The sequence below is a fragment of the Ranitomeya imitator genome, chromosome 3, assembly GCF_032444005.1.
Source record: "Ranitomeya imitator isolate aRanImi1 chromosome 3, aRanImi1.pri, whole genome shotgun sequence".
Taxonomy (NCBI): domain Eukaryota; kingdom Metazoa; phylum Chordata; class Amphibia; order Anura; family Dendrobatidae; genus Ranitomeya; species Ranitomeya imitator.
The window spans coordinates 615,476,678-615,495,437 of NC_091284.1; the positions used below are offsets into that span (position 1 = coordinate 615,476,678).

General features: G+C 45.7%; 2 protein-coding genes across 6 annotated transcripts in view; one reads left to right on the top strand and one right to left on the bottom strand.

Moving 5' to 3' along the window:
- PIBF1 (progesterone immunomodulatory binding factor 1) overlaps positions 1-15,213 on the bottom strand; it is a 378,979-nt gene extending 363,766 nt beyond the window's left edge. The window contains exon 1 of one of the 2 annotated variants that reach the window (XR_011319363.1): positions 15,127-15,213. The gene's annotated coding sequence lies outside the window, so the exon portion shown is untranslated. The remainder of the gene's footprint in view (positions 1-15,126) is intronic. The other variant, XM_069758136.1, reaches the window with a different exon arrangement.
- Positions 15,214-15,484: 271 nt separating this feature from the next.
- DIS3 (DIS3 homolog, exosome endoribonuclease and 3'-5' exoribonuclease) overlaps positions 15,485-18,760 on the top strand; it is a 37,446-nt gene continuing 34,170 nt past the window's right edge. Inside the window, exons 1-4 of one of the 4 annotated variants that reach the window (XM_069758138.1) lie at positions 15,503-15,578; positions 16,875-16,951; positions 17,076-17,308; positions 18,596-18,753. In XM_069758138.1, the coding sequence (XP_069614239.1) occupies positions 17,090-17,308; positions 18,596-18,753 (377 nt within the window). In that variant the 5' untranslated portion in view covers positions 15,503-15,578; positions 16,875-16,951; positions 17,076-17,089. Of the gene's footprint in view, positions 15,594-16,874; positions 16,952-17,075; positions 17,309-18,595; positions 18,754-18,760 lie in introns of all 4 variants that reach the window. The other 3 variants (XM_069758140.1, XM_069758137.1, XM_069758139.1) reach the window with 3 other exon arrangements.

Below are 18,760 nucleotides of genomic sequence, written 5' to 3' on the forward strand. Positions count from 1 at the left end.
CTATGTGCCCACGTTGCGGATTCCTGTGAGATTTTTCAGCACCATTTTTGAAAAATCCGCGGGTAAAAGGCACTGCATTTTACCTGCGGATTTACCGCGGATTGCCAGTGTTTTTTGTGCGGATTTCACCTGCGGATTCCTATTGAGGAACAGGTGTAAAACGCTGCGGAATTCGCACAAAGAATTGACATGCTGCGGAAAATACAACGCAGCGTTTCCACGCGGTATTTTCCGCACCATGGGCACAGCGGATTTGGTTTTCCATATGATTATATGGTACCGTAAACCTGATGGAACTCTGCTGCGAATCCGCAGCCAAGTCCGCACCGTGTGCACATAGCCTAAATCTAAAGGTATGTGCACACGCTGCGGAAAACGCTGTGGATCCGCAGCAGTTTCCCATGAGTTTACAGTTCAATGTAAACCTATGGGAAACAAAAATCGCTGTACACATGCTGCAGAAAAACTGCACGGAAACGCAGGGGTTTACATTCCGCAGCATGTCACTTCTTTCTGCGGATTCCGCAGCGGTTTTACAACTGCTCCAATAGAAAATCGCAGTTGTAAAACCGCAGTGAAATGCGCAGAAAAACCGCGGTAAATCCGCGATAAATCCACAGCGGTTTAGCACTGCGGATTTATGAAATCCGCTGCGGAAAAATCCGCAGAAGACCAGAATACGTGTGCACATTCCTACCCCTACCCCTAACCCTACCCCTAGTTCTAACTCCAACCTTAGTGGGGGGGGGGGGGGAATTCTTTATTTTATTATTGTCCCTACCTATGGGGGTGACAAAGGGGGGGGGGGTCATTTACTGCAGATTCATTACGGCAGATTCGGCGGGCGCACTGCGCATGCGCCCGCCATTTTGGAAGATGGCGGCGCCCAGGAAAGAAGACGGACGGACCCCGGGAGGCTCGGTAAGTATAAGGGGGGGGAGAGATCAGGGCACGGGGGGGCGTCGGAGCACGGGAGGGGTGGATCGGAGCATGGGGGGGGATCGTAACACGGGGGGGTGGATCAGAGAACAGGGGGGTGGATCGGAGTGCGGGGGGGTGGATCGCAGTGCGGGGGGTGGATCAGAGTGCAGGGGGGTGGGATTGGAGCACGGGGGGTGGGATTGGAGCACGGGGGGAGCGGACAGGAGGACGGGGGAGCGGAGCACAGGACGGAGGGGAGCGGACCACAGATCGGAGGGCTGGGGGGGCGATCGGTGGGGTGGGGTGGGGGCACATTAGTGTTTCCAGCCATGGCCGATGATATTGCAGCATCAGCCATGGCTGGATTGTAATATTTCACCAGTTTTTTAGGTGAAATATTACAAATCGCTCTGATTGGCTGTTGAAAGTGAAACTGCCAATCAGAGCGATCGTAGCCGCGGGGGGGTGAAGCCACCCCCCCCCCCCGGGCTAAAGTACAACTCCTCCTGTCCCTGCAGGCCGGGTGAAATTACAGTTAACCCTTTCACCCGGCCTGCAGTAACGCGATTCCGCCATGACGCATATGCTGCGTCATGGGTCGGAATGGCACCGACTTTCATGACGCAGCGTATGCATCAAAGGTCGGGAAGGGGTTAAAATGTAAAAGGAAACGGTCACCAGGTTTTCCCAATGTAAACTACAGCCAACACCTTTAAGGCCTCTTTTACAGCAGTCTAGAAAGTTCTATATAAGACTGCATAGACCAAAAATTACCGTTTATTATCCCGCCATACAGTGCAGTCCGATCTGATTGGGTGTCGATGGTCTTGATCTGTCGCCTGCTCTCCCATCGCAGTCGCAACCCTCCTGCTTGCTTCATGTGGATGACACATCCTACATCATCCACACAGTGTCCCCAATTGCTCTCCTGCACAGGCGCCCTTCACTCTGTGTGTAGGACGTAGGATGCGTCATCCACATGAACAAGCAGGAGGACGGCGACAGATGGCACTGAAGACGAGGATGCCCATCAGAATGGACCGCGCCATGTGGGAGGGTAAGGAAAGGTATTTCTAGGCTATGCAGAAGGTGTGTGGGACTTACAGATGCAAAAGAGGCATTAAAGCCGTTAGCTGTAGTTCATATTTGGAAAACCTGGTGACAGTTTCCCTTTAAGAAAATCTCAATAAGCCAAAACACTAAGGCTATGTGCACACGTTGCGGATTAGCCTTAGGAATTTCTGGTGCGGATTCTGCCTCTCCTGGCAGAAAACGCACCTGCGGACTTGTCACGGTTTTTGTGTGGTTCCGTAGCATCTTTTGTGTGTTTTTGCTGCGGTTTTCTTGCGGATTTGCTGCGTTTTTAACCCCTGCGGTTTTCTATAATGGAATGCGTACAAAAACACTGCAGATTCACAAAAAAGAAGTGACATGCTACTTCTTTTAAACCACAGCGGATTTTCTGCACCATTAACACAGCATTTTTTTTTCTCATTGATTTACATTGTACTGTAAATCACTTGCGGATCTGCAGCGTTTCTGCACTGAAAAAAACGCTGCGGATCCGCAGAGAATGCGCAACGTGTGTACAAAGCCTTAGGCTGGGGCTGCAAGACTACTTTGACCGCGACATTAGTCACAAGACAAAAGATGTCTGTCTGTATGCCGCTGCCACAAAGAGCACGTGAGGGGGGCTGCATTGCATCCATTATTTGAGGGTCACAATGCGACCCCCATTCACATGCACTATAATGCAATATAGCAGAGGCACGAAGCGATCTTTGGCCGTGCAATCCATAGTAGTGCTGACACAGCCTTATTGCACGGTCTCCTTTAGATACTGTTTTTGCTGCATTTTTAACCAAAAAAACACCATTTTCATTTTAAAAGCTGTTTCTCGTTTTAATATAAAAGGGTTTTTTTTTCAACCATTTTCAAGTTCAATAAAGAAGTCAATGGGAAACATCCCCAAAATAGAAGGCCATACGTAGTGCATGCAGCACTCTAAAGGCACTACAGACCACAAAATCTGATATATGTACATTTTCCCAGAATTTTCCATTTACTGTGCACCCACAATGGTATAGAAATAATAGGTGGCAATGCAGTTACCGTACTTCACACTGTACAGGTTTCTATGGCAGGAAATACCTGATGTTCTCACCTCTATGATACTGATGAATGAGGATATAGGAAACCTGGGGACAGTGTGTGAAAAATGTGTCCAGTACAGTGGGGATCATGGTACATACAGCACTAGGCCAAGGGTCTGGGCAAGTGAAAAAGTGCTGCAGGCAGAATGATTGACAGATAGCAGCAGGGCTGTGGAGACGGAGTCGGAGCCCATTTTGGTGGAGTTGCAGTAGGTATAAAATGGACCAACTGCGACTCCTAAAACATATAAGGCCATGTTCACACCATCCTATTTTTCATGCGGAATCGCCGCGATTTTCCCGCTGCGGGTCCGCAGCTGTTTTCCATGCAGGGTACATTACAATGTACCCTATGGAAAACAGGAACTGCTGTGCCCACATTGCGGAAAATCGCGAAAAAAGCCGCGCTGAATAGCCGCGGTAAAAAAGAAGTACCATGTCACTTCTTTTTGCGGAACTGCAGCGGTTCTGCACCCATAGACCTCCATTGTGAGGTCAAACCCGCAGTAAAACCCGCAGATGAAAAAAATATCTGCGGGTTTTCTGCGGTTTGTGGTGCAGAACCACTGCAGTGTGGCTGCCCCCCCCGTGCCCCAATCCCACCCCCCCATGCTCCGATGCCACCCCCCGTGCTCCGACGCCCCCCCCGTGCCCTCATCTCCCCCCTTATACTTACCCGGCCTCCCGGTGTCCGTCCGGCCGTCTTCTCCCTGGGCGCCGCCATCTTGCAAAATGGCGGGCGCATACGCAGTGCGCCCGCCGAATCTGCCGGCCGGCAGATTCGTTCCAAAGTGCATTTTGATCACTGAGATATAACCTATCTCAGTGATCAAAATAAAAAAAATAGTAAATGACCCCCCCCCCCCCTTTGTCACCCCCATAGGTAGGGACAATAAAAAAAATTAAGAATTTTTTTTTTCCACTAAGGTTAGAATAGGGTTAGGGTTAGGGGTAGGGTTAGGGGTAGGGTATTTTCAGCCATTTTAACCCTAAAAAACTTCCTAGAAAACACACAGACTCTGCATAGAAAACTGCATAAAAAAACGCATAAAAAAACGCATCAAAAAACGCACCAAAAAAGCACCAAAAAAAGGACCTGCGTTTTCTGCCAAGAGCTGCGGTTTTTAGTCCTAAAAAAAAGGAGGGAAATCAGGAACGTGTGAACATAGCCTAATACATTTGGTACAGTAGTTCAATGCAGTTTGTGGGGAATATTTTTTCATAAGAATTTGGGAAAGTCATGAAATGTCCTATAAATGTCTAACTGATCTAAGGTCTAGGCTTTTAGCTGAGATGAATCTGTGCTGCAGTTTATGTTAATGATAAGTAGTGAAGTTTCTTCTCTACAGATAAGGGGAAAAATAAACACAGAGAAGGAATGCCTACATTCATCTCAGAACTTCTGGAGTGAACAGGAAAGCAAGAGTAAGGTACCATATATACTCGAGTATAAGCCGACCCGAGTATAAGCCGACCCCCCTAATTTTGCCACAAAAAACTGGGAAAACTTATTGACTCGAGTATAAGCCTAGGGTAGGAAATGCAGCAGCTACTGGTAAATTTCAAAAATAAAAATAGATGCTCCATACCGTTCATTATTGCCCCATAGATGCTCCATATACAGCTGTGCTATATAGAATGCTCTGCACCGTTCATTATGACCCCATAGATGCTCCATATAAAGCTGTGCCCCATATATCTATTGCTCTGCACCGTTGATTATGGCCCCATAGATGCTCCTTATAAAGCTGTGCCATATAGAATGCTCTGCAGTGTTCATTATGGCCCAATAGATGCTCCTTATAAAGCTGTGCCCCATATCTATTGCTCTGCACCGTTGATTATGGCCCCATAGATGCTCCTTATAAAGCTGTGTCCCATATATTTATTGCTCTGCACCGCTGATTATGGCCCAATAGATGCTCCTTATAAAGCTGTGCCCCATATATTTATTGCTCTGCAGCGTTGATTATGGCCCCATAGATGCTCCTTATAAAGCTGTGCCCCATATCTATTGCTCTGCACCGTTGATTATGGCCCCATAGATGCTCCTTATAAAGCTGTGCCCCATATATTTATTGCTCTGCACCGTTGATTATGGCCCCATAGATGCTCCTTATAAAGCTGTGCCCCATATCTATTGCTCTGCACCGTTGATTATGGCCCCATAGATGCTCCTTATAAAGCTGTGCCCCATATATTTATTGCTGTGCACCGTTGATTATGGCCCCATAGATGCTCCTTATAATGCTGTGCCCCATATATTTATTGCTCTGCACCGTTGATTATGGCCCCATAGATGCTCCTTATAAAGCTGTGCCCCATATCTATTGCTCTGCACCGTTGATTATGGCCCCATAGATGCTCCTTATAAAGCTGTGCCCCATATATTTATTGCTCTGCACCGTTGATTATGGCCCCATAGATGCTCCTTATAAAGCTGTGCCCCATATCTATTGCTCTGCACCGTTGATTATGGCCCCATAGATGCTCCTTATAAAGCTGTGCCCCATATATTTATTGCTGTGCACCGTTGATTATGGCCCCATAGATGCTCCTTATAAAGCTGTGCCCCATATCTATTGCTCTGCACCGTTGATTATGGCCCCATAGATGCTCCTTATAAAGCTGTGCCCCATATATTTATTGCTCTGCACCGTTCTTATGGCCCCATAGATGCTCCTTATAAAGCTGTGCCATATGGAATGCTGCTGGTGCTGCAATAAAAAAAAAAAAAATCACATACTCACCTCTCTTGCTCAGGATGCCAGCGCATTCAATATTTACCTGCTCCTCCTGCGGCTCCGTCTTCAGCACTGACGCTCAGCAGAGGGCGAGCACTGACTACGTCACCGCGCCCTCCGACCTGAGCGTCACTGCTAGAGGACGCTGAAGACGGAGCCGCACCGGAGCGAGGAGCAGGTAAATATAGCGCAGCGCTGCGCTCCCCGTATACTTACCTGCTCCCAGCGCGGTCCCTGCAGTCCCTGGCTTCCCCGGCGCTGCAGCTTCTTCCTGTAATTGAGCGGTCACAGTTACAGATCATTTACAGCAATGAATATGCGGCTCCACCCCTATGGGAGGTAGAGCCGCCTATTGATTTCTGTAATGAGCGGTGCCATGTGACCACTCAGGACAGGAAGAATCTGCAGTGCCGGGGAAGCCAGGGACTGCAGGGACCGCGCTGGGAGCAGGTAAGTATAATTACACAGCCCCCGCTCCCCCTCCCCTGCCGACCCCCGGGTATATGACTCGAGTATAAGCCGAGAGGGGGACTTTCCGCCCAAAAAAATGGGCTGAAAATCTTGGCTTATACTCGAGTATATACGGTAAGTACTTCTTAAAGCATATCTAAACTTTCAATAACCTGTGCATAAATCAATAGTCCATTATATGTTGTCTGTGTATGATTGATGTTTTAGTTTGTTTTTTCCTCTTAGCTCATGTTTGGAGAAATTAGCTGCTCTGATGAATTTCTGGTGTGTGTTCAGGAATATGATTCAGCACAAACATGTTCTCTCCCTCCTCCCCTCTTCATGGACTGTAAAGAAATATGATGTGAAGCATTTAGTGAGCTGTACCCTGAGACAAGCCTGACATTGAAAGCTCAGAATAAAGCTGAACTGATCTGAAGCAGATCTAACAACATATTTTACAAACTTTATACATATCTGTCCTATTGATTTATGCTATTCTTATTCTAAGTGCAAATTTACATTATTACAAAATGTGTAAGAAGCATCTCATGATGTCAGCTGTATTTGAGCATTTCACAGTAACTCAAGATAAAAAAAAATGTTGTGTATCAGTGTATAAGTGAACCAGACGAAAACAAATGCTGTGATGCCAAAATCAGTGCATACTCAGGTAGTGATAAAAATGCTCCTTCAAGAGCTTCCAATCTAACAAGACATTTACAACGCCGCCACCCAGAAGTTTACAAAGCTGTGATCGAAAAAGATCACAGCAGCACCAAGAAACCAGCACTTCCCCCCAGGCAAAGGAGGAGAAAAGGGCATCTCAAACATCAGTTACAAGATATTTTGTAAGTGACAAAGTTACTGTAAGGGTACCGTCACACACTGCCATTTCGATCGCTACGACGGTACGATTCGTGACGTTCCAGCGATATCGTTACGATCCTGCTGAGAATCGTACGTCGTAGCAGATCGTTTGGAACTTTGTTTCATCGCTGGATCTCCCGCTGTCATCGCTAGATCGGTGTGTGTGACACCGATCTAGCGATGCGATCAAGCGATGCGTTCGCTTGTAACCAGGGTAAACATCGGGTTACTAAGCGCAGGGCCGCGCTTAGTAACCCGATGTTTACCCTGGTTACAAGCGTAAAACGAAAAAAAAAAAAAAACAGCACATACTTACATTCTGGTGTCCGTCAGGTCCCTTGCCGTCTGCTTCCCGCACTGTGACTGCCGGCCGTAAAGTGAAAGCAGAGCACAGCGGCTGTGCTTTCACTTTCACTTTACGGCCGGCAGTCAGTGAGTGCGGGAAGTAGACGCCAAGGGACCTGAGGGACACCAGAATGTAAGTATGTGCTGTTTGTTTTTTTTTAGTTTTACGCTTGTAACCAGGGTAAACATCGGGTTACTAAGCGCGGTCCTGCGCTTAGTAACCCGATGTTTACCCTGGTTACCCGGGGACCTCGGCATCGTTGGTCGCTGGAGAGCTGTCTGTGTGACAGCTCCCCAGCGACCACACTACGATTTACCTACGATCACGGCCAGGTCGTATCGCTGGTCATGATCGTAGGTAAATCGTATAGTGTGACGGTACCCTTACAATGATAGCAGATGTGTTTAAGAGACAGCTCATCAAGCTTGTTGTGAAGGACAGTGTACCATTATCATTACAGCTCTTAATGGAGCAATGGCCTGCAAACTTGGTGTTTCTCTAAAAAGAGAAAGTATTAGAAAATTAGTGATTGAAGAAGCCCTTAACCAAAAGAAAGATCTTAAAAAGACTCTCAAGAGATGCCTTGTATTTCTTAAAATGAATGCCTGCACAGGTCACAGAGTGAACTATTTTGCTATCAACGTTCAATATGCTTGTGACAACAAGAAAAAGATACTAAAGCTCATCACAGAAGCCAGTTTCTCCAGACCTTAATAGAAAAAGTTCTGCAAGATTATGAACTCAAAATAGAACAGGTTCTTGCTATGATAACAGATAATGCTTCAAACATGATAAGTACAATTAAACTGATGAATGAGAATAACGAAGGTGAACAGCAGCTAGAAGAACATTTCACATTCAGTATGTTGGAGATGGAAGGTCACAGTCCTGTCCCCATAAGAAACAAACAGATATTACTACAGAAGAACAGCAAAATGATTCTTTACAGTTAGATTATCTTGTTGAAGCTGCTTCACACCTCTTTCCTATTCATCACATGCGCTGTGTTGTGCCCACGCTGCAGCTGGCAATAAGAGTCTGCAAGAGAGACTATATGTCTATATGTAAAATCATCCTTAAAACCCATCCTACGTGATAATATAGGTGAATTTAATGAAAATGTAGAATCCCTGTGGGTGGAGATAAGGGGAGGGGGAAAAAATAATAAATTGCTGATAGGGGTTTGTTATAAATCTCCAAAAATAATGGAAGCAATGGAGAATATCCTCGTAAAGCAAATAGATGAAGCTGCGACTCAAGGAGAAGTCATTATTATGGGGGACTTCAACTACCCTGAAATAAATTGGGGAACAGAACCCTGCAGTTCCAGCAAAGGTAATCGGTTTTTGACAACTATGAGAGACAATTACCTTTCACAACTGGTTCAGGACCCAACAAGAAGGGGGGCACTGCTAGACCTAATATTAACCAACAGGCCAGACCGCATATCAAATATAAGGGTTGGGGGTCACTTGGGTAATAGCGATCACAAAATAATAAGTTTTCATGTATCCTTTAAAAAGATGTGTAATAGAGGGGTTACAAGGACACTAAACTTCAGGAGGGCAAATTTCCAACGGATGAGAGAGGATCTTGGTGCAATTATCTGGGACGATATCCTGAGACACAAAAATACACAAAGAAAATGGGAGACATTTATTAGCATCCTGGATAGGACCTGTGCACAGTATATACCGTATGGGAATAAACATACTAGAAATAGGAGGAAACCAATATGGCTAAATAGAGCTGTAAGGGGCGCAATAAGTGACAAAAAGAAAGCATTTAGAGAATTAAAGGAAGTAGGTAGTGATGAGGCATTAAATAAACACAGAAAATTAAATAAATTCTGTAAAAAGCAAATCAAGGCAGCAAAGATTGAGACAGAGAGACTCATTGCCAGAGAGTAAAAATAATCCTAAAATATTCTTTAACTACATAAATAGTAATAAACTAAAAAATGATAGTGTTGGCCCCCTTAAAAATAGTCTGGGTGAAATGGTGGATGAGGATGAGGAAAAAGCCAATATGCTAAATGACTTTTTTTCATCAGTATTTACACAAGAAAATCCCATGGCAGACAAAATGACTAGTGATAAAAATTCCCCATTAAATGTCATCTGCTTAACCCAGCAGGAAGTGCGGCGGCGTCTAAAAATCACTAAAATTGACAAATCTCCGAGCCCGAATGGGATACACCCTCGAGTACTGCAGGAATTAAGTACAGTCATTGATAGACCATTATTTTTAATCTTTAAAGACTCCATAATAACAGGGTCTGTACCACAGGACTGGCGTATAGCAAATGTGGTGCCAATATTCAAAAAGGGGACAAAAACTGAACTCGGAAATTATAGGCCAGTAAGCTTAACCTCTACTGTGGGTAAAATCCTGGAGGGCATTCTAAGGGATGCTACACTGGAGTATCTGAAGAGGAATAACCTCATGACCCAGTATCAGCACGGGTTTACTAGCGACCGTTCATGTCAGACTAATTTGATCAGTTTCTATGAAGAGGTAAGTTCCGGATTGGACCAAGGGAACCCAGTGGATGTAGTGTATATGGACTTTTCAAAAGCTTTTGATATGGTGCCACACAAAAGGTTGATACATAAAATGAGAATAATGGGGATAGGGGAAAATATGTGTAAGTGGGTTGAGAGCTGGCTCAGGGATAGGAAACAAAGGGTGGTTATTAATGGAGCACACTCGGACTGGGTAGCGGTTAGCAGTGGGGTACCACAGGGGTCAGTATTGGGCCCTCTTCTTTTTAACATATTTATTAATGACCTTGTAGGGGGCATTCAGAGTAGAATTTCAATATTTGCAGATGACACTAAACTCTGCAGGGTAATCAATACAGAGGAGGACAATTTTATATTACAGGATGATTTATGTAAACTAGAAGCTTGGGCTGATAAATGGCAAATGAGCTTTAATGGGGATAAATGTAAGGTCATGCACTTGGGTAGAAGTAATAAGATGTATAATTATGTGCTTAATTCTAAAACTCTGGGCAAAACCGTCAATGAAAAAGACCTGGGTGTATGGGTGGATAACAAACTCATATTCAGTGGCCAGTGTCAGGCAGCTGCTACAAAGGCAAATAAAATAATGGGATGCATTAAAAGAGGCATAGATGCTCATGAGGAGAACATAATTTTACCTCTATACAAGTCACTAGTTCGACCACACTTAGAATACTGTGCACAGTTCTGGTCTCCGGTGTATAAGAAAGACATAGCTGAACTAGAGCGGGTGCAGAGAAGAGCGACCAAGGTTATTAGAGGACTGGGGGGTCTGCAATACCAAGATAGGTTATTACACTTGTGGCTATTTAGTTTGGAAAAACGAAGACTAAGGGGTGATCTTATGTTAATGTATAAATATATGAGGGGACAGTACAAAGACCTTTCGGATGATCTTTTTAATCATAGACCTGAAACCGGGACAAGGGGGCATCCTCAGCGTTTGGAGGAAAAAAGGTTTAAGCATAATAACAGACGCGGATTCTTTACTGTAAGAGCAGTGAGACTATGGAACTCTCTGCCGTATGATGTTGTAATGAGTGATTCATTGCTTAAATTTAAGAGGGGTCTGGATACCTTTCTGGAAAAGTATAATGTTACAGGGTATATACACTAGATTCCTTGATAGGGCGTTGATCCAGGGAACTAGTCTGATTGCCGTATGTGGAGTCGGGAAGGAATTTTTTTCGCCAATGTGGAGCTTACTCTTGCCACATGGGTTTTTTTTTGCCTTCCTCTGGATCAACATGTTAGGGCATGTTAGGTTAAGCTATGGGTTGAACTAGATGGACTTATAAAACTAGAGGTACAGTAATGTATACACTAGCGGCGCTTGTGAGATGGATAGAGGTAGCTGCAGGTACTGCTCCTCACCACACCGAGGAGAAGGGGGAAAAAATTTACGAGACACAAAACTGTATATAACAGTATATGTACCTGCGCTTGACCTTATAGAGAAACTATAGTACATAAACACGATAGGTAGTTACCTTCAAGGTGGGAAGACAGTAATGGATCCGTTTAGGGTGCATAAAGTAAGACTGGAGTAGCTGGTATGCAGGGACTGACTGAAATAATCGGTGTGCCGGGACTAGAATGGGGAAAAACAATGGCAATGTTGCAATAAATATGTAAATAAAATCATACGAGTAATAACTAAAAACCCCGAGCAGTAAACAGCCTCATATAAATAGTGCGTATATATATATGTGGTCTTACAGGCGGTACCTCCAATATAGTAGAGATCAAGTACCTGTCTTATGGTAAGCCCCGGGGAGGAAGTTTAGAAAAAATAACACTAAAAGAAATCCGCAACTTGTAGGTAATAGTCGCACTGTAGAAACGTTGCACTTAGCTCAATTGAGCGTAACAGTGTAGAAGTTAGGAGCGTTGTACTTAGCTCAATGAAGCGATGTGGTTGAAGTGTCCTCAGGCGGCTAATGCAGGCGCCGTCCCGGCCGGTGACGGGCGCTCGCGCGGCCTGTGTTAAGTCCTGTACGATGCTGTGCAGGACCTGCGGTGGCGTTCGGGTCACGTGCTAAGGAGTCACGTGGTGCCCTGGATGATGCTACGGAGCGCTGTGGGAGCCAAACCCGGCGGTGGCGTTCGGGTCACGTGCTAAGGAGTCACGTGGTGCCCTGGATGATGCTACGGAGCGCTGTGGGAGCCAAACCCTGCGGTGGCGTTCGGGTCACGTGCTAAGGAGTCACGTGGTGCCCTGGATGATGCTACGGAGCGCTGTGGGAGCCAAACCCTGCGGTGGCGTTCGGGTCACGTGCTAAGGAGTCATGGTTTGGCTCCCACAGCGCTCCGTAGCATCACGTGACTCCTTAGCACGTGACCCGAACGCCACCGCAGGTCCTGCACAGCATCGTACAGGACTTAACACAGGCCGCGCGAGCGCCCGTCACCGGCCGGGACGGCGCCTGCATTAGCCGCCTGAGGACACTTCAACCACATCGCTTCATTGAGCTAAGTACAACGCTCCTAACTTCTACACTGTTACGCTCAATTGAGCTAAGTGCAACGTTTCTACAGTGCGACTATTACCTACAAGTTGCGGATTTCTTTTAGTGTTATTTTTTCTAAACTTCCTCCCCGGGGCTTACCATAAGACAGGTACTTGATCTCTACTATATTGGAGGTACCGCCTGTAAGACCACATATATATACGCACTATTTATATGAGGCTGTTTACTGCTCGGGGTTTTTAGTTATTACTCGTATGATTTTATTTACATATTTATTGCAACATTGCCATTGTTTTTCCCCATTCTAGTCCCGGCACACCGATTATTTCAGTCAGTCCCTGCATACCAGCTACTCCAGTCTTACTTTATGCACCCTAAACGGATCCATTACTGTCTTCCCACCTTGAAGGTAACTACCTATCGTGTTTATGTACTATAGTTTCTCTATAAGGTCAAGCGCAGGTACATATACTGTTATATACAGTTTTGTGTCTCGTAGATGGACTTATAGTCTTCCTTCAACCTTAATAACTATGTAACTATGTAACATGCTGGAACTCTGATTAGCAAAGTGAGGAAACTGACTATTGCTGCCAGAACCCGTAAAATTGATTCCATCTTGAAGAGATGTGCTGGAAAAGGGGCAATTGTGGATCACTTGCTGGGGCAGCACTTATTTAATGATTGAGCGATTGCTTGAGCTAAAACCCTTCCTTGTAGATATGGCAAACCCTCGGGTAACACTACATGAAGGTCAATGGACACAGGTTGCTGAACTGAAGGAATTGCTTCATCACCCATTTACAGTGATAAAAAGTTACAGGCTGAGGATGGAACTCCAGGCATTTTTATGAAGCAGTGGAAGAACTTGCTGTGGCAGTCCCAAAGAGGAGGTTTAATCACGGATGGCGTTGCTGCTTCAATGAAACGGAGAGAGACACTTTTGAAATCATAATGACAACCCAAAACATCCAAATGACCGTGATCAAAAGTTTACATACCCTGGTGATTTTGGCCTTATATGATGCACAGAAGTTGACACAAATGGGTTTGAATGGCTACTAAAGGTAACATCCTCACCTGTGACCTGTTTGCTTGTAATCAGTGTGTGTGCATAAAAGCTGAGTGAGTTTCTGTGATCCAGACAGACTCTGGCATCTTTCATCCAGCCACTGACATTTCTGGACTGTGAGTCATGGGGAAAGCAAAAGAATTTTCATCGGATCTAGGGGAAAAGGTAGTTAAACTGTATAAAACAGGAAAGGGACACGAAAAAATATCCAAGGAATTGATAATGCCAGTCAGCAGCATTTAAACTGTGATTAACAAATGGAAAATCAGGGGCTCTGTAAAAACAAAACTATGGTCAGGTAGACCAACAAAAATATCGTTCACAACTGGCAGGAAAATTGTTTGGGATGTAAAGAAAAACCCATAAATAGCATCAGCTGAAATACAGGACTCTCTGAAAACTAGCGGTCCGGCTGTTTAAAGATGCACAATAAGGAGGCACTTGAAGAAAAATGGGCTGCATGGTCGAGTCACCAGAAGAAAGCCATTACTGCGCAAATGCCACAAATTGTCTCTCCTACAATACGCAAAACAGAATAGAGACAAGCCTCAAAACTTCTTGAACAAGGTAATTTGGAGTGATGAGACCAAAATTGAACTTCTTGGCCACAATCATAAACATTACGTTTGGAGAGAGGTCAACAAGGCCTATGATGAAAGGAACACCATTCCTACTGTAAAGCATGGAGGTGGATCGCTGATGTTTTGAGGATGTGTGAACTATAAAGGCACAGGAAACTTGGTCAAAGTTGAAGGAAACATGAATGCAGCAAGTTATCAGCAAAAACTGGAGGCAGATTTGCACTCATCAGCCTGGAAGCTGCGCATGGGACGTACTTGGACGTTCCAACATGACAACGATCCAAAACACAAGGCCCAGTAGACCTGTTATTGGATACAGCAGAACAAAGTGAAGGTTCTGGAATGGCCACCTCAGTCTCCTGACCTCAATATCATTGAGCCACTCAGGGGAGATCTCAAGCGCACAGTTCATTCTAGACAGCCCAGGAATTTACAGGAACTGGAGGTTTTTTGCCAAGAAGAGTGGGCAGCTTTACCACTGAGAAAATAAAGAACCTCATCCACAACTACCACAAATGAGTTCAAGCTCTCATTGATGTTAACGGGGGCAATACACAGTATTAAGAAATGGGATATGTGAACTTCTGATCAGGGTCATTTGGATGTTTTGGGTTGTCATTAGGATTTAAAAAGAGAACAGTAGTTCAACAACAAATGGCTTCACCCAACCACTAAGCATTTAGTTTTGGTGTTATCATTCATAGTCTCTGAAAAAGGCCAAGAAACAAAAATTCTGCCGGGGGATGTAAACTTTTGAGCACGACTGTAGACAGTGTCAGCTCTCAGTGCCATGGGCTGTGCACTGCTGCAGACATTACTTCACACTAGGTTTCCTACAACATAAGGAATATAAAGTACCAGTCTCAATGATGCACTTTTCCTGCTGAGGCACTATAAGGTCCAGCATGGCCTGCCAGTCATGCTAGGACTTGTAGTTCCACAGGTGTGTACACAGCAGGAGACAGAATACGCCGATATCTGTGTACTTACTATCACCGCACTACACACCGGCTCTGGCGCCTCTACAACCGCCGCACTGAGCACAACACAACCGTACCGGCCTGCAGTGCGCCTGCGTGCCCTAACCCCGCCCATCTCCCAGCCTCCGACATTACTTTCCCTTCATCACCGCACGTTACATAATACTATAATATAAGGAATGCGCAGGACGTATCTATGTTTTATCGTGTGTACGAGTCTCTAATATATCTGCTAACGCTCCAAATAATCTCATCTGTAACTGGACTTTTTAGTCACATGATCCTAACTCCACACCAGTTTCTTCCGGGTTTGCGGGTCACGTCTCGTTCTCAGCAGCGTTGGCTTGGTGTTTGTGTGACTACTTCCTGTTTCTGCACGTGGGTATTGAGCATGCGCAGTGCTGGACCAAAGGGGAAACGTGCTGTGACCAGATGTGGAGCCTGGACTATTGTACAGTACAGGTACAGTACTTGTGGGTGGGTATGAGCGCCTGGTACATGATTCCAGGCTGTGGTACTGCCAGCAGGCGGGGATGAGTGCCAGGTACAAGATGCCAGGCTGTGGTACTGCCAGCAGGCGGGTATGAGCGCCTGGTACATGATGCCAGGCTGTGGTACTGCCAGCAGGCAGGTATGAGCGCCTGGTACATGATGCCAGGCTGTGGTACTGCCAGCAGGCGGGTATGAGCGCCTGGTACATGATGCCAGGCTGTGGTACTGCCAGCAGGCAGGTATGAGCGCCTGGTACATGATGCCAGGCTGTGATACTGCCAGCAGGCGGGTATGAGCGCCTGGTACATGATGCCAGGCTGTGATACTGCCAGCAGGCGGGTATGAGCGCCTGGTACATGATGCCAGGCTGTGGTACTGCCAGCAGGCGGGTATGAGTGCCTGGTACATGATGCCAGGCTGTGGTACTGCCAGCAGGCGGGTATGAGCGCCTGGTACATGATGCCAGGCTGTGATACTGCCAGCAGGCGGGTATGAGCGCCTGGTACATGATGCCACGGTGTCGTATTGCCAGCAGGCGGGTATGAGTGCCTGGGATATGATGCTAGGCAGTGATACTGCCAGCAGGTGGGTATGAGCGCCTTATAGATGATGCCAGGGCGTGATACTGCCAGTAGGCGGTTATGAGCGCCTGTTACAAGATGCCAGGCTGTGATACTGCCAGCAGGTGGGTATGAGCTCCTGGTACATGACAGGCTGTGGTACTGCCAGCAGGCGGGTATGAGCGCCTGTTACAAGATGCCAGGCTGTGATACTGTCAGCAGGCCTGTTGCCTGATGGTTGACTAGTACTGTGTGGTGGGCGGCTGGTGCCGTGTGGTGCGGCGCTGGTCTGCTGTTTCCTAGGACCTGTCAGGAATTACAGAGCTCAGATTCTCACTTTGGTAAAGGTGACTGACATGGGTTGTCCACAGGGTATGTGATCATTTATTGATCGGCTGAAGTCTGCCTGCTCAGACCTGCTAGGATCAGACAGCAGCACCTGTACGCCCCGTAGTGCCCTGTTCTGACAGTGCTTCATTATACAATTCCCTACCATTCTCCTTACCTTGCTATTCCCTGTATTTGTTTTTTTTCCTTTACCTCCTGTGACATTTCATTTGAGGGGAGTCATAAATGGGGTGTCACAGCAGGATGCCCCCCCCAGTCACTTCTCTGCAGCTTTTGTCACCCTTTCTGTAATATGATGTAATCTGGGGGCGGCGCTGCGGATTCTTACCACAGTTTCTGTTCCCGCGTCCTCTAACAGAGTCCTGTGTCAGTATCGGTGATCGCTGCCTTGTTCATTAATATGAGATGTCACCAGGGGGCGGTGATAGAAGCAGGGTGAGTGACGTCAGCATCGCCCCACATATATACCGATTGATTTTCGTTACTGTAATCCCACCTTTATCATTTGCATTCCTTTTTTTTCTTTTTGTTTCTCTTTTTTCCACATTTTGATTTGTAGGATCAACTAAGAAAATGTTAAAGTCCAAGACCTTTGTGAAAAAGACTCGTTCTGGCGGCATCTTAAAAGTTGTCAGAGAGCATTACCTGAGGGATGACATCACCTGCGGGTGCCATGGATGTGATGAGTGCCAGCAGGAGAGCCCTGTCTTGCAGATGGAGCCCGTCCTGCAGAGCGCTCTCTGTGAATCCCCCCATTACATATTACCGGACACTAATGTGTTACTTCACCAGGTAATGCAAAGATTTTAGTATATCGGACAATGTTTTTTTTTAACACACACACACACACACACACACACACACACACACACACACACACACACACACACACACACACACACACACACACACACACACACACACACACGTTTATTAATATTTAAAAAATCTAAATATTTTGACATATGGAAGTATTGGTATGCACACTCCTTTAGCAAATGTATATTTACTACATTTTCTGTAGAACTTCATGAGAAATGCTAATCTCATACATCTGATCATGTGACAGGCCCACGAATTCCGCGATTGTGACAGTGCGCATTGTACACTCACGATTCGGCAGTCTGCATTATCTTAAGACAACCCCTTTAAAATAAGAAGAGCGCCTTCATTCTCGGCATTACTAGTCACAGGAGCATTAGAGGATTTAATATTGGATGAGGAAAAATCTGAAGGAAGACCTATTATTAGTTTATTTTCTGATTTTCCTTCTTACCTAAACAAGACCTGCGACATTTGATATCTGCTCCGATCCGACCCCCACTTGTCCTGCAGGAGAAAGATTTATAGTGCCGTATTCTAAAATGTGAAGTCTTGTTTTGGGTCTGAATGCGCCAAGCACAAGGTTTGCTGATATTCCGGAGCGTACCGTTTCCTGTCTCCCACCTTCCTGCTGGCCGGGGGGGGCGTGACACTGAATGATTGACAGCTCGGACCAGCAGCATTGTCGCACACTACACTGAGAGAAGCACGGTGGCACTGGTGCTCATCGGATCTCTGCTAGAGGTGGTTTATAACCCAGGCAATGATCATTTAACTGTAACATTAGAAATCCCTTAGTTCTTGTGATGAATTTTAAGAAGTAAATTTCTTTGTTGCATGATAATGAGAAGCCCCTTTACTATCTATAAATTAAAGGGGTCGTCCTACCATGAAAAAATATATATTTTAGGTAAGGATTGATTAAAAATAATGCTTTACTCACTTTCATGTACGTGGTGGATCTGAAAGCGATGTCTCTCCTGTTCAGAAACTACAGCACCACTGCAGCCTGTAATTGTCTGCAGCGTTGCCGTGACTTCCGACTGGAGCCCTGCAGACCTCTGGAGTGGACTGGTCTCGAAGCTATGCCTCCATTCATTATTTCTAATCAGTACACGCCTAAAATATATTTTTTACTCCCCGACATCACCTTTTACCATGAGCGTTTTAGGCTAAGATCTGTATAATTTGAATTCCTCACTCTTTTATTTGCACAAACGTTTAGAAAAATCCATTTATTTTCCTTTTTGTGTTTAGGTTGACATCCTTGAAGACCCGGTCATCCAGAATGTGATCTTATTGCAGACCGTTCTCCAGGAAGTGAGGAGTCGGAGCGCACCAGTATACAAGCGAATCCGAGATATGACTAATAACCCTGAGAAGTATTTCTACACTTTCACTAATGAGCACCATCGGTAAGTC